Source organism: Carassius auratus, unplaced genomic scaffold (assembly GCF_003368295.1).
Source record: "Carassius auratus strain Wakin unplaced genomic scaffold, ASM336829v1 scaf_tig00216060, whole genome shotgun sequence".
In the NCBI taxonomy this organism is placed as follows: Eukaryota; Metazoa; Chordata; class Actinopteri; order Cypriniformes; family Cyprinidae; genus Carassius; species Carassius auratus.
Window position 1 is genome coordinate 71,356 of NW_020528388.1, and position 13,218 is coordinate 84,573.

The 13,218-nt window shown below is 35.6% G+C and overlaps 2 protein-coding genes across 2 annotated transcripts; both read left to right on the forward strand.

Annotated features, from left to right (window-relative positions):
• The first annotated feature begins 2,783 nt into the window (after window positions 1-2,783).
• On the forward strand, window positions 2,784-6,380 carry LOC113096998 (gastrula zinc finger protein XlCGF8.2DB-like). The gene is made up of 3 exons (XM_026262229.1): window positions 2,784-2,839; window positions 3,157-3,211; window positions 3,990-6,380. The coding sequence occupies exons 2-3, from the start codon at window positions 3,178-3,180 to the stop codon at window positions 5,078-5,080; spliced, it is 1,125 nt and encodes a 374-aa protein (XP_026118014.1). The 5' UTR covers window positions 2,784-2,839; window positions 3,157-3,177; the 3' UTR covers window positions 5,081-6,380.
• Window positions 6,381-7,425: 1,045 nt separating this feature from the next.
• Window positions 7,426-12,036, forward strand: LOC113096988 (zinc finger protein 501-like). Its single transcript, XM_026262212.1, has 3 exons — window positions 7,426-7,772; window positions 9,783-10,683; window positions 10,931-12,036. Exons 1-3 carry the CDS (start codon window positions 7,643-7,645, stop codon window positions 11,343-11,345), a joined length of 1,446 nt encoding a protein of 481 aa, XP_026117997.1. The 5' UTR covers window positions 7,426-7,642; the 3' UTR covers window positions 11,346-12,036.
• Window positions 12,037-13,218: the final 1,182 nt, after the last annotated feature.

The following is a 13,218-nucleotide window of genomic DNA, read 5'->3' on the forward strand; positions in this document are numbered from 1 at the left end:
AAAAACTTCTTCCTCTGAGGTTTTACTGGTGTTTGACAAACAAACGTATGTGTCTTATCTCCACCTGCTGGACTGGAGAGTAAAGCGATGAGAAGTGAGAAATAATACCAGGAAAATTACTAATGCGTGTAAGGTCAAGGCCAACCCAGGTGGAAAAGACGTCTTATTAAATTTATACAAAATATAATTGAAATTCGATTAGAATGTTTATAATACATCTATTTTCCCACCATGAGAATTTGAAGTGCATTAAAAATATACTGAATTGCATTTTAATATATTTCTAAAAAGAAATACTTTGATAATAATTGAATGCTTAGCCACACTTTTAAGGAATATGCTAGACACAAGCATACTTGTAATATATTTCTAAGACCTATAGTAGAAACACTATGTTAATAAATATAAACTTAGTTTCACTTTTAATAATTAAGATACTAAACTTAAGCATACTTTCAGTGACGTTTGAGTGTATTTACAGAAAACACACTCATGTTACTCTTACTTAAAGTATATTTTATGCCTACTTTGTGTAAGAACATAACAAAATGATTACACTTTTAGTGGAATTTTAATGTTCTTTATAATCATGTGTAGGCCTACTACAATATATTTTAAATGTTTATGTATTCATAATTGTAATATCTGGAAAAGTTTGAATGGGTCTGATTGGCTAATATGAAAATAAGCTAGCACCAGATAGCTTCATGAATCATTTATGATGTGCTTGCAAATTATGGCTGTTAATGAGTCCTTTGTTTGTCCTGATTTTTTTTTTTTCACTTTATTGTCCACAAGTTGAAATTTGTCTTTGGCTTCACCAACACACAAATTACATGAAATACAACAAGTAACACAATCACCCCTACTCACACTCCGATCCCAGTATTTAAAATTCTAATGGCAGTTGGCACAAATGACTTTTGATACAAATTTTTCCTTGCTTAAGGTTGTGTAAAATGTATTTTTGATGGTAAACATTGAAATTTTATATTTAATTGATGAGAACAATCTTCAGGAAAAATCGGTGCCTTTTGTTTGACTCAATTGTCTTTGTAGTTGTCCTAAAATTACACTAGCAATTTTATCTAAACCCAGTTTTTGCTTTTCTTTAACTGGCAATATTCCATACCACATATTCATATTAAAACATACAATAATCTCAACACGATTCTTATGAACCATCTCTAAAATATGTTGACTCACGCCAAAATGTTGTAACCTCCTAATAAGATGTAATCTCTACATTGCTTTAAAAAAACAACACAACAAAAAAAAAACATACCTTTTCTAGCAAACATCAATTTATTATCAATAAATGTTCCTAAATATTTAACACTTCCTACAGTATACATTTGATGTCCATATCCGTCGTACATGGAAGCCGTTCCAGCAGATGACGTAGTACATCGGTGTTGCATGATTAGTGATGAATGTTCAAAGATGGTGCCGAGTATGGCAGCCGTGTTGCGAGCTCCCAGAAAACTATGCTGGTTTACATTTGGTTAACTTGTAATGTTGTTGTTCTATGTGTTGCATGTTGTTAGTATAATCACACAATTCAAATCAGACTTCGAGTTCTTGAATGCCGGCACTTTGTTTACAGACATCGCATGGGACGTTTATTTCTTTATCAACAACTCGTGGTGTGATGAAAGGAACCTACACTCTTAAATCCTTCTGCCCCCTGATCTGGAATTTCATATGCTTCTGTGTCGACCATTCTGGCTACCGAGGGAATTTACAGTGACCATAATCACAAATTTTTACATCCCCCCTCAAGCCAACACAGTCTAGGCACTCAAGGAACTGTATGGGAATAACTGAGCAGGAAACCACTTAAGTTTTGCAAAGGGTCGTGCAAACTGACCGCCACATTGTTGGAGGTGATCTTTCTTCCCTCCAGGACATCTACACCAGGCAGAGTATAAGGAAAGTCCAGAGGATCATCAGAGACTCCATCTACCCTTCCCTCAGACTGCTCTCTCTGCTGCCCTCAGGAAGACGTTTCGGCAGCATCTGATTCCGCACTAGCCGACTGAGGAATAGCTGTTTCCCTCAGGCTACTAATATCACACTAATGAACAGTCAGAACTAATAGACCCTACAGCATATTCCCAGGGTTGCCAACTCTCACGCATCTGGCGTGACACTCACTCATGGACTTCAGCGTGAGATTGATACTGAAAGCGTGAATGTCACGCCAGATGCGTGAGAGTTGGCAACCCTATATTCCCACCACACGGTATGTTATACATTGCACTTTAACTCCAACAGTTAATTACTGGACTGTACATATACACTACATTAATAACAGTAATCTATCTGCTATCACTGGAGACCATTCAATGCACATCCATGATATTTTGCGTATCCAGTTCATGTATAATCTGTTGCACCTTCGCATATTTTATGTGTATGTAAGTCTATATAATGTAGAATGTATTCATACTGTGTATGATGTATAGTGCTAACTGTATGTCTAATTGCACACTGTCTAGAGACAAAAGAATGAGGATAGTCTGTCACTTCAGTTTATAGTGATTGTGTATATTTGCAAAAACACTAATGGATACACCACCAAACATCTTCAGCTTTTGGTTTTAGTTGTTATCATGGAAAAAAAAAACTTAGTGTTAAATCATAAATCAATTTAAATGTCAGTAAACGTTAGTAACCCTTGTTTTAGTTAAAGGTATTGTTTTATAGATGCTTTGCCGTTTTAAATCTCGTTTGGCGCTTTTTTGATGATCGCCATTGATCCCGCCTCGCGGCGATTATGTCATCACTAGCGCGCGACGCGCGCGTTCACAGTCAGCGTCGGGTCTTCTGAGGAGAGGTGAGCAGATCACGGTATTTTACACATGTACACTACTGTCAAATAAACTTTAAACCGTATGTTTATGCATTATAAACGAGGTCGTTTTCTTATCATCGAGTACAGCACAGCAAACTTAGAAAAGCTGAGAGATATGTGTTGTTGATGATTGCTTTGATGTTTGGAGGGATTTCGCTGTTTCTAAATGTATCTGTTAGAGGAATGAATGCGAACCGATGTCCAGTTTTGCTGCTGCTATTTTTATTTTTTTAGCAGATAAAATTCGTTATTTTTACTTTACATGGTTAAAATTAAGTAAATCTGCCCCTTCCACATAGGAATTCCACAAACACTGCAGAATGAAACACAGTGAAGATACTGAAGAGCAAACAGGTTGGCGTTTATTCTTAATTCATCATCAGTAAGGGGTAAAGGTTATAAAGGTTTAAGAAGATTTAGGATTGTTGGTAAAGGGTACTTTTTTCAATAATACTTGTGTTAGATAACTGTGTAGTTGAACAAAAATATGTAATAGTTCTCCCTAGAGAAACATTGGATTTGTGCCTATAATGTTTAAAAAAATAATCCTTTGAAGATCAATCAATGTACCTCTCTTAAGGAACGTTTCTGCGAAATACAGTTTATAGAGTATGTAAAGCTGACCCACAATCTCTGATTCTTCTCCATGGCCACAGAAACATTTATATTTACAATGACAGTTATACTCCTTCATTATCTGTAAACGTATACTACAAAGAAATGGATCAACTTCTGTCACCTGTCATCAAAAAAACACTATTTGGATAATCTACCATATGATGGCTGAAGCTGTTTTCATGCTAATCAGATCAAGGTTAATGAATATCCTCCAAAATCTGATTATCATGTGAAGCAATAAACTAGTTTTCTCCTCCCTGCTAATGATCCAATGAAGAATATGAATATAAATTTGAGGAAAAAACAAGATAAGCTGGTATACATATTTATTTCAGCATTTGTATGAAAGGTATGAAAGTGATCCTCCCAGATGCAACACGTTATGTAGCTTCACATTCTCTATAAAATAAAGCATCAACATGACCAAAAAATGTATATCGCAAATGTCTACTTTATACTGTTAAATCAGTTACTAAGAATTACTGTAAATGAAAAATGTTTACTTTTATTTCAGAGTTGATTGAAGAAAACAATGAGAGTGAAAAATTGAATGAAGTTGAGGAGAAAAATCATGTGAAAAATGGAGAAAAACCTTTGAGTTGCTCTCAAGCCAAACAGAAAGTTTTAAAGAAAATAAGAGCCAAGAAATCTTTCACCTGCACTCAGTGTGGAAAGATTTTGACGAGCAAAAGAGGTCTTGAGCGTCACACGAGAGTTCATACCGGAGAGAGACCATACAAGTGTTCACACTGTGGCAAGAGATTCAGTCAGTCTCGAGACCAGCAAACACATGAGAGGATTCACACTGGAGAAAAACCGTACACATGTGATCAGTGCGGGAAGAGTTTCACACAGAAAGTAAACCTCAAGAAGCACATGAACATCCACACTGGAGAAAAATCATCCAACTGTTCACATTGTGGCAAGACATTCAGTCAGTCAGGATACCTGAAAGCACATGAGAGGATCCACACTGGAGAGAAACCGTACACATGTGATCAGTGCGGCAAGAGTTTCACACAAAAAATAAACCTTACGACACATATGAGAATTCATACTGGAGAAAAACCGTACATTTGTGATCTGTGTGGAAAGACATTCACTCACCCTGCAAACCTTAAGGATCACATGAACATCCACACTAGAGAGAAGCAGCACGCATGTGATCAGTGCGGCAAAACATTTTTGAGAGCTCCTGACCTGAAGAAACACCTGCGAGTTCATACGAAGGAGAAACCACATTCATGTTACTTGTGTGGAAAGAGTTTTTCGTTTCTACAAAATTTAAAAGTACATCTGAAAGTACATACTGTCATGAAAGAGTTTGTGTGCTGTGAGTGTGAAAAGACTTTTACTTCAGCTAAACATTTGAAAAAGCACCAGAGGATTCACACTGGAGAAAAACCTTGTAAGTGTTCACATGATGATGAAAGATTCAGTGCTTCAGGAGATTTGAAAACACACATAAGTATCCACACTGGAGAGAAACCGTATCACTGCACTGAATGTGGGAAACATTTCAGTCGTTTATCTGCTTTACACAGCCATACAAAAAAACATTCACAGGAAGTAGATCATCTTCAGATCCAGCAATTTCAGATCTGATGCTGCATCTTTACCAAAAGTTACAAAATAGTGCAAGCAATAAAATATCAGCTTGATAAATCATCATCTTCGAGATCAGCGGATTATACTGATTCAGATCAACTCAAAGATGGAGTTCCTCCCCCAAGAACAATCTCAAAGATCAGTTTGCTTCATGATACAAATTATATCATAGTTTCATTTGATGTTCGATAGTCTTATAATGCATATGTCACTTGTAGATTTCTTACTATTTCTTGAAGAAAAGTAGGTTTTTACATACTGTTCTTGTTAAGGAAGCCGAAGAACAGGCTGCGATACTTTTTAAGAATGACTGAGATTTATTTTGTATTGTTCTTCATTGTTGTTTTTAAAATTAGCTTTTTTTAAAACTTAAGAACTTAAGACTTAAAGATGCTTCTTTGCTTAAAAAGAATGAACACCTGATCCCAGTACTAAACGAGCCCTGTGGAAAAATTATGATTATTATGCTTTTTACCCATCGTTCTTGTTCAGGAAGCTGACGAGACTGTAGCACTTCCAAAAAAGACTGAGATTTAATTTTAATTTTGTTGTTCACCGGTGTTTTTTTTCTTTTCTTTTTTTTTTTTATAACTTGTTATTAGGAAATGCAGGTATAAGAAATACCGTTTTGTATCTTATTTCTCTGTGCTTCTCTTGTAAGTAGGAATTAATACCTAAACCCGCTATTATTATATTATATTATTAAGCATAAATTGCGAAAACCAGTAGTATCGATGAGCTCTAATGTTAACTGTTCTGCTTTTGGTGCTGGGGGAATTAAGATAATACACTTACACTTATTACTACTTTATGAAGATAAAGTATAACTTTGGAATATTCCCATATTAAATTGTATGAGTTTAATGAGAAAACATATGTCAGCATATTTATATCTGAAGTATTCATGTACATTCTTACAATGCAAACATGCAAAATTTAACATGCTGTAATATTCATTACAGTAACAAACAACAGTTGCACATGATAAACATCAGTATTATACTCAACAAATGTATTATACCAATGACAAAGTTCTTATTCAAATGTTTTTATTCATAACTGCAAATTTTTCAAGCGTAATTTCATTAAAGGCATGCATTTTGAAGCAGTTAATGATTTAAATGTTGGTTTAATATTGCTGGAATCTGCACATCTGAAATATGTTGCGCAATCAGGACAAAGAAGTAGAATTTTATTTAATGTATTTTTGTTTCATATCACTTCTCTATCTCAGTTTCACAGAATAAAAGGCTATAGTAGCTATTTCCTTTCCATCAGAGAATGATGAGAGAAAACATGCCCAATGTCTGTTTGCTAAAATAACAAACGCTACTTTCATGCATCTGATTATCAGATAAACCTCTTATTTCAAGGTCGTTGTTAATGCTGTGCTTATTTAACAGTGTGCTTCATACATTTGGTTCATCAGCATTGTTAAAAGACATTTATCATTCAATGGAACTGTGCATATTATTTAGACACTTACATTTCTTCTCCGTCCATGCAATAAATAGACAGCTTTCGACTGCTCAGGTAATGCCACTGGTAAAATGCAGAAAGCCATTGAAAAACTTCAGAACAGTAAAACTACTGTAGTATTACTGGCCATGAGTCCTAACAAAGTAAGCTAGATCAAGGTTTTCCTGGAAAGCAAAGGAGTGGGTCTCAGAGATGTCTTGTAACAATGGTTACAAGTTCTCCAATTCCTCCTTGGTTTTTTTAGGCAGAGGTGGGTTTACAAATTCATGATGTTTAAAGAGGACAGAACATCTTTGATATCAAGAACTATGCATTAGAATCAGAACAGCTTATTATGGATTTCTTCCAATGTATACAGGTGGCTCATGAAACCCAGAGACACGCTGTACTGGATTAGCATTTTATGTTCCAGAATTTAAACTGTGGGAGATTAAAAGATGGAACTTCAGTTTACACTGAAATGGTTTCAATTCAGATGGCTCTCTTTTAGGCAGAGCACGTGAAGCCTAACAAAGTTCTGATATGTTCTGATTCAGTGACATCACTTATTAGTCTTCAAACATTCCAATCAATTAGAAATTATATATTCATATAAATGATTATATTATTTAGACTAAGACATGAACAATAGTGAATTTGGTTTGTCTACCAGCGCATGTCGATATACCAGGAAATGAAAGGTTTTGACAGACTCGAACCTTTGTAACTTTCCCCACAACAGTCAGAGGGAAATTAATATAAGTTTCTTTTGGCCATCACTGCTCGTCGGTTCCATAGAGTGTATAAATACAGGTCGCTTCACTCTCCGGTCCAGCGGGAGGCGCTAACACACGTGTGTTTGCCAAACACCATTAAACCTCAGAGGAAGAAGATTAGTTACACCGTGGTCCCTGTTGTTTTGTCGCGATGCATATTTAGTACAAACTGTTAGAAATGTTGTTTCTGTAAATAGAGAAATACAGTTTTTGAATAAGGTCAGTATATACCTGTAATATTATCCTTGTAGTCGAGACCTAAGTTTTAAAGCAAGCAGATATATCTGGAGGAGCATCATCTGAACTGAGATCTTCTGCTGTGAAGATGATGTTTGTTAAAGAGGAGAGTGAAGAGAACACGAGTGAACCAGAAACTCTGAGAATAAAACCAGAAACCCGGAGAATAAAACACGAGGAACCAGAAACCCGGAGAATAAAACAAGAGGAACAAGGAGGTTGGACTGTATTCTTCATTCCTCTTTGATGCCTATTTGTGGTACATTAAGGCAGGGGCGTAGCAGCCATTTTAAAAGTGGAGGGGACAGCTGTATGGTGATTTGACCCAAAGCTGATGTTCATAATAAATTCTAAATAGAATACCAATTGGCATTTTACTTTTTCAAATTTGGGAACATGACATGATAGCTTACAGGAACCTATTTTTGTTAAATCATACTCAAAATTTAAAAATACTGAAGGACTTTGAGACCAATGGGAGACCATCTATATTTTTTTTTTTTTTTTTTATGAAATAAAGATATTTTATGATTTTTACAATATTTCAGTTGCACTACATTTGAACAATAACTTTTTTTTTTACAGTTGGGCAAAAACAGGTGTTAAATGAGTATACAGATTACATCTACAGTAATTTTATACAACATACATTTTATGAAAAATAGCTCCTCTGGCTCCTCCCAGTGTCCTATTGCCATTTGCAGAAATACATCGCTCCCGGTAAAAAACAACCAATCAGAGCTGCGGTCCGTAACTTTGTTTGTGTTCAAAATTTAGAAAAATGTATATAATAAGCGAGTACACCATGAATCCATTCCAAACCGTCTTTTTGGCTTGTCCTGAATCACTAGGGTGCACCTATAATAAATGTTTATATTCGGACTATTTTAAATTGCTTCGGGGATACCGCGGCGGATTAACCCAGTACCTTTGTGATTCTTCATAGACATAAACAGAGAGAAGTAGTTCCGGCTACGATGTTCTTCCGCAAGACGCAAGCAGTTCTGTTTATTAACCGCTAAGGCGTCAAAAGTTCCCTACCTCAGTTTAAGATAGTCAATCTGCTTTTTTTTTTTACACAAATCTCACCTGTACACATTCTGGAGAGGTTGAGCAACTGCCCCCTCTCTCTGCCAGTGACGTCACAGCCTGCCTTTCCTACAGACTAGTTAGGACATAAAGTAACAGTTATGAATTAAAAGAATAAAATTTGATAAAGTATTTTAAGATATTCGTTGCAAAACAAATATGATTTATTGTGAAATGATAATTTTCCTCCGCGAGCAGCACGTAGACAAACAAAAGACAGCAGAAACCAATAATATTGTTACGTCTTATTTAGCAGACGCTTTTATCCAAAGTGACAATTAGGAGAGCTGAAAATTCAGAAGAGCAACAAGAGATTTGAAGCTCATAGCAGACGCGCCCAGGAGATAATTCGCTCTGTGATTGGCTGAATGTTACTTCACTCAAATCTAAGTAACAAATCAGAGAACACTACTGGAAATATTCACGCTGGATCCTAAAAAAAAAAAAAAAAAAAAAAATTAGCAGGGGTCAGAATCACCTGTTTCTAAAAGTGCGGGGGACGTGTCCCCCCCGTCCCCCCCGGTTGCTACGCCCCTGCATTAAGGTAACAAAGATTTAACGGTGTGCCTGTGGATCCTTAAAAGGCTTTACATTCTTTAATGTAAAGATAAGGTCATAATTATAATTAAAATTCCTTAAATACACCTTTTAAACGTCTTAAAAATGTAATGGAACTGACAGTGAGATGTCTTTTTTTTTTTAATTATTATTATAAAACTGGAACCCAGAGCCTGTGAGACACATTCACTTTGATTTTCCATTAGTGTAATCTAAAACATTTTGTGGGCATAGGTTTACTTGTTTTCCCAATGTTTTCTGCCTAAAAATAATTAATGTACATTTATGACACTGTACTATGTGTTATATTATCCTGGCTCAAAAAAGGTAAACTGTTTTATCCCTTCTGTCTGCCTTTTTCCTTCACTGTTGGACCAAACGGTAATGGAAAAATTCATTTTGCCAGGGTCTCCCATATGTCTATACACTGCTTATATAATTAATGAAAAAAAATGGAAATAATTTCTAGTAGTTGTCTTATGTCTGCTGTTACATCAGGGTTCACTTTTATGCCCTTTCACTTTTTTAAATGGTTTTTGATGTGCTGAAAATGAAGTTAAACTGTTTTTCTTTCATTTCAGAGCTGATGGAAGAGAACGAGGAGAGTGAAGAACTGAGTGAAGTGGAGGAGAAACACCATGACAAACCTGGAGAAAAACCTCTGAGCCGCTCTAAGACTAAAAATAAATTTTTAAATATAAGGAGAGTAAAGAAACCTTTCACCTGCAATCAGTGTGGAAAGAGTTTCACAGCCAAACAAAGTCTTAAACTTCACATAAGAATCCACACCGGAGAAAGACCATTCACATGTGATCAGTGTGGAAAGAGTTTCACAGCCAAACAAAGTCTTAAACTTCACATGAGAATCCACACCGGAGAAAGACCATTCACATGTGATCAGTGTGGAAAGAATTTCATGCTAAAATGTAATCGTAATGTTCACATGAGAATCCACACCAGAGAGAAGCCGTACACATGTGATCAGTGTGGAAAAACATTCCTTTGGGCCTCAAACATGAGGGAACACCTGTCCGTTCATACGAAGGAGAAACCCTATTCATGTTCTGTGTGTGGAAAGAATTTTTCACTGCAGCAAAATTTACATAGACATGAGAAAATACATAGTGGTGTGAGAGATTACGTTTGCTTTGAGTGTGGGAAGTCTTTTTTGGTTTCAAACTGTTTAAAAAAGCACCTGATTATTCACACTGGAGAAAAACCTTACAAGTGTTCACACTGTGACAAGAGATTCAATCGGTCTTCATACCTGAAAATACATGAGAGGATCCACACTGGAGAGAAACCTTACAAGTGTTCACACTGCAACAAGAGATTCAATCGGTTAGGAACCCTGAAAAAACATAAGAGGATCCACACTGGAGAGAAACCGAACACATCTGATCAGTGCGAAACAAGCACTATTAAAAGTCACATGAAGATCCACGCAGTGAAGAAACCAGATCAGCACAGTCTTAAATCACAGTAAGTAGTTAATATTTATTTGCAGAGCAACAAAGTCTCTTCTGTGAAAGTTAGTCTCCTAAGAGTCACAATGATTCTGAATCACTGACTGTTGTTTTCTGTCTTTAAGAAGAAAAAAAAAAAAAAATATATATATATATATATATATATAGCCCTAGCACAAAATTGTCTACGTTCCACTGTTTCATCAGCATTAATATTTCTGTCCTTTCACATAAAAACTGAACTGTTTTTACTTTTATTTCAGAGTTGAAGAAAGTGAGAAGAAAGAAGAATTAAGTGAATCTGAGGGAAGAAATCATGTTAAAACTGGAAAAAAACCTTTGAGTTGCTCTCAAACCAAACGGAAAGATTTAAAGAAAAGAAGAGCCAAGAAATCTTTCACCTGCACTTTCACCTGTGGAAAGATTTTGACAAGCAAATATAATCTTGATGCTCACATGAGAGTTCACACTGGAGAGAAACTGCACACATGTTCACACTGTGGCAAAAGATTCAGTCGGTCAACACATCTGAAAAGACATGAGATGATTCACACTGGAGAGAAACCGTATCACTGCACTGCATGTGGGAAGTGTTTCAATAATTCATCTAATCTACACAGGCACACAAAAAACACTTGCAAGTTATTATTGCAGCATGAATATTGTGAAGCTATTTGAATCTAGCCAAATGTTTCTATATGCAATAATTTCAAGACATTTGTGGCCCTGGAACACGCATCAGTCATTTAAATTGAGATTTTGTACATCATCTGAAAGCTGAATAAATTAAATAAAACAAAGTGATCGCGATTGGTCGGGTAGGATCTTAACCACCTTAAAGCCTACCCTTGAATACCCCTATAGTTTTGTAATTGTATGAGTATGTAAAGCAAGTAACAGTAAGTATAACAAAGGTAATGTGTGAATAGAGTATTAGCAATGTAAGTAAGATAAGCGGCAACCACACTTGTGATGCTAATGGACTATAAGCTAATAGTGGACATGGAAAATCAAAATAAAACTAATGATAAGGGGCTCTGATTGTTTTTGTTGTAGAATACAATATGGGATATATTCACGTGGTTTAGAAAAGGAAGTGATGGTGTTTTTTTATTTTATTTGTAAGAATAAAAATAGACAAAGAATGAACTTGATGTAGCTCAAACTCAAAATGCGCTGTAGCAAAAAACAGGAAGTGACGTCAAAACTATGAAAATATTCATGAAGACAAGATGTTTAAGGTAAATTGATGTATTGGAGAAAATCTGATTTGTCAGTACATTGGATCCATGCATTAGTTCTTAAAGTGACAGCAGTCTAATAAACCTGCAGCTGTTTGGGTCATTAATGATAATCAAACAAAACTTCACTCTCTGATCTTGTCTGAATTACTTTAGTAGCATTAACAAACATTAATAGAACAGTTTATACAGGGAAGACAATACTGTGTCATTTGACATTCGATTCATTTATTGAATTGATTTGTAGGCCATTACTTAACGGAATACTACTGTTCGTTTTTTCTTTAGTATCAAAATTATTGGTTAACCTTTTGTATGTATTCATTTTAAACACAAATCCTTCAGCCAAGGCTGAATCCTTGGCTCATGCCAAATTGAATGAACCCAAAATTCAAAAATCGCAAGGTTTAAATTCAATTTTTCAAAAATCCTACTTTTTCAAACCCGTCCTAGATGGTTTGTCCGATTTTCACGAAAATTGGCTTAGATCATCTTCAGACCATGCTGGCAAAAAGTTATGGAATTCAAGTTGATTCGTCCAACCGTTCTCGAATGACATGTGAAAAAATCTGACGAAAAGCACACAAAAATACACATGAGCATATATCTCCGCAACGGTTTGGAATATTGAGACCAAACTTGGTGTGTGTTATAATAACCATGACCTGAGACTAACTGTAGTGTTTCGACACAGCGCCACCTAGTGGTCAGGAGATATGAAAAATGCATATTTTGGCTTAGAACTTCTGAATGGTTTGGCAAAAATCTTTAGATTTTTAGATTCAGTGAGTCATGTCGAGTCGAATGATATCCAATTTTCCCGTGTCAGCCATTTTAAGCGTCGGCCATTTTGAATTATGTTTTAAAATGCTGTATTTTTTGAACGCAGCATTGTATCGTTACGAAAATAATTACAAAATATTCAGCTCCATGCCCTGAAGTTATTCAAAAAGTTTGGTGGCAGCGCCACCTTGTTGCCAAGAGTTATAATGAAATATCACATAAATGCTAATAACTTTTGAATAAATTACTCTATTAAAATTTTAATGGTCTCCCTATATTCTCTGGGTCATGCCGAGAGCATTGATACCAATTACGTGAAAATTGGCCATACTTCCTGTCCGCTATTTTGATTAATGTTGCATACCTACTTTTTCGAACTCCTCCTAGACCGTTAGTCCGATTTTCACCAAATTTGACTTGAATCATCTTCAGACCATGCTGGCAAAAAATTATGGATTTCGTGTCGATATACGAAATGGTTCTCATTTAGCGCATCAACGAATTTGCTGGAAGGGTGCCAAAATGCA

What these genes read in the sequence shown, in the direction of transcription:
- LOC113096998 (XM_026262229.1), top strand. Translation starts at nt 3,178, where the DNA reads ATGAAACACAGTGAAGATACTGAAGAGCAAACAG. An exon ending in AGATACTGAAGAGCAAACAG is followed by an intron (nt 3,212 to 3,989) that starts GTTGGCGTTTAT and finishes CTTTTATTTCAG; the next exon opens with AGTTGATTGAAGAAAACAAT.
- LOC113096988 (XM_026262212.1), top strand. Translation starts at nt 7,643, where the DNA reads ATGATGTTTGTTAAAGAGGAGAGTGAAGAGAACACGAGTGAACCAGAA. An exon ending in AAAACAAGAGGAACAAGGAG is followed by an intron (nt 7,773 to 9,782) that starts GTTGGACTGTAT and finishes CTTTCATTTCAG; the next exon opens with AGCTGATGGAAGAGAACGAG. An exon ending in CAGCACAGTCTTAAATCACA is followed by an intron (nt 10,684 to 10,930) that starts GTAAGTAGTTAA and finishes CTTTTATTTCAG; the next exon opens with AGTTGAAGAAAGTGAGAAGA.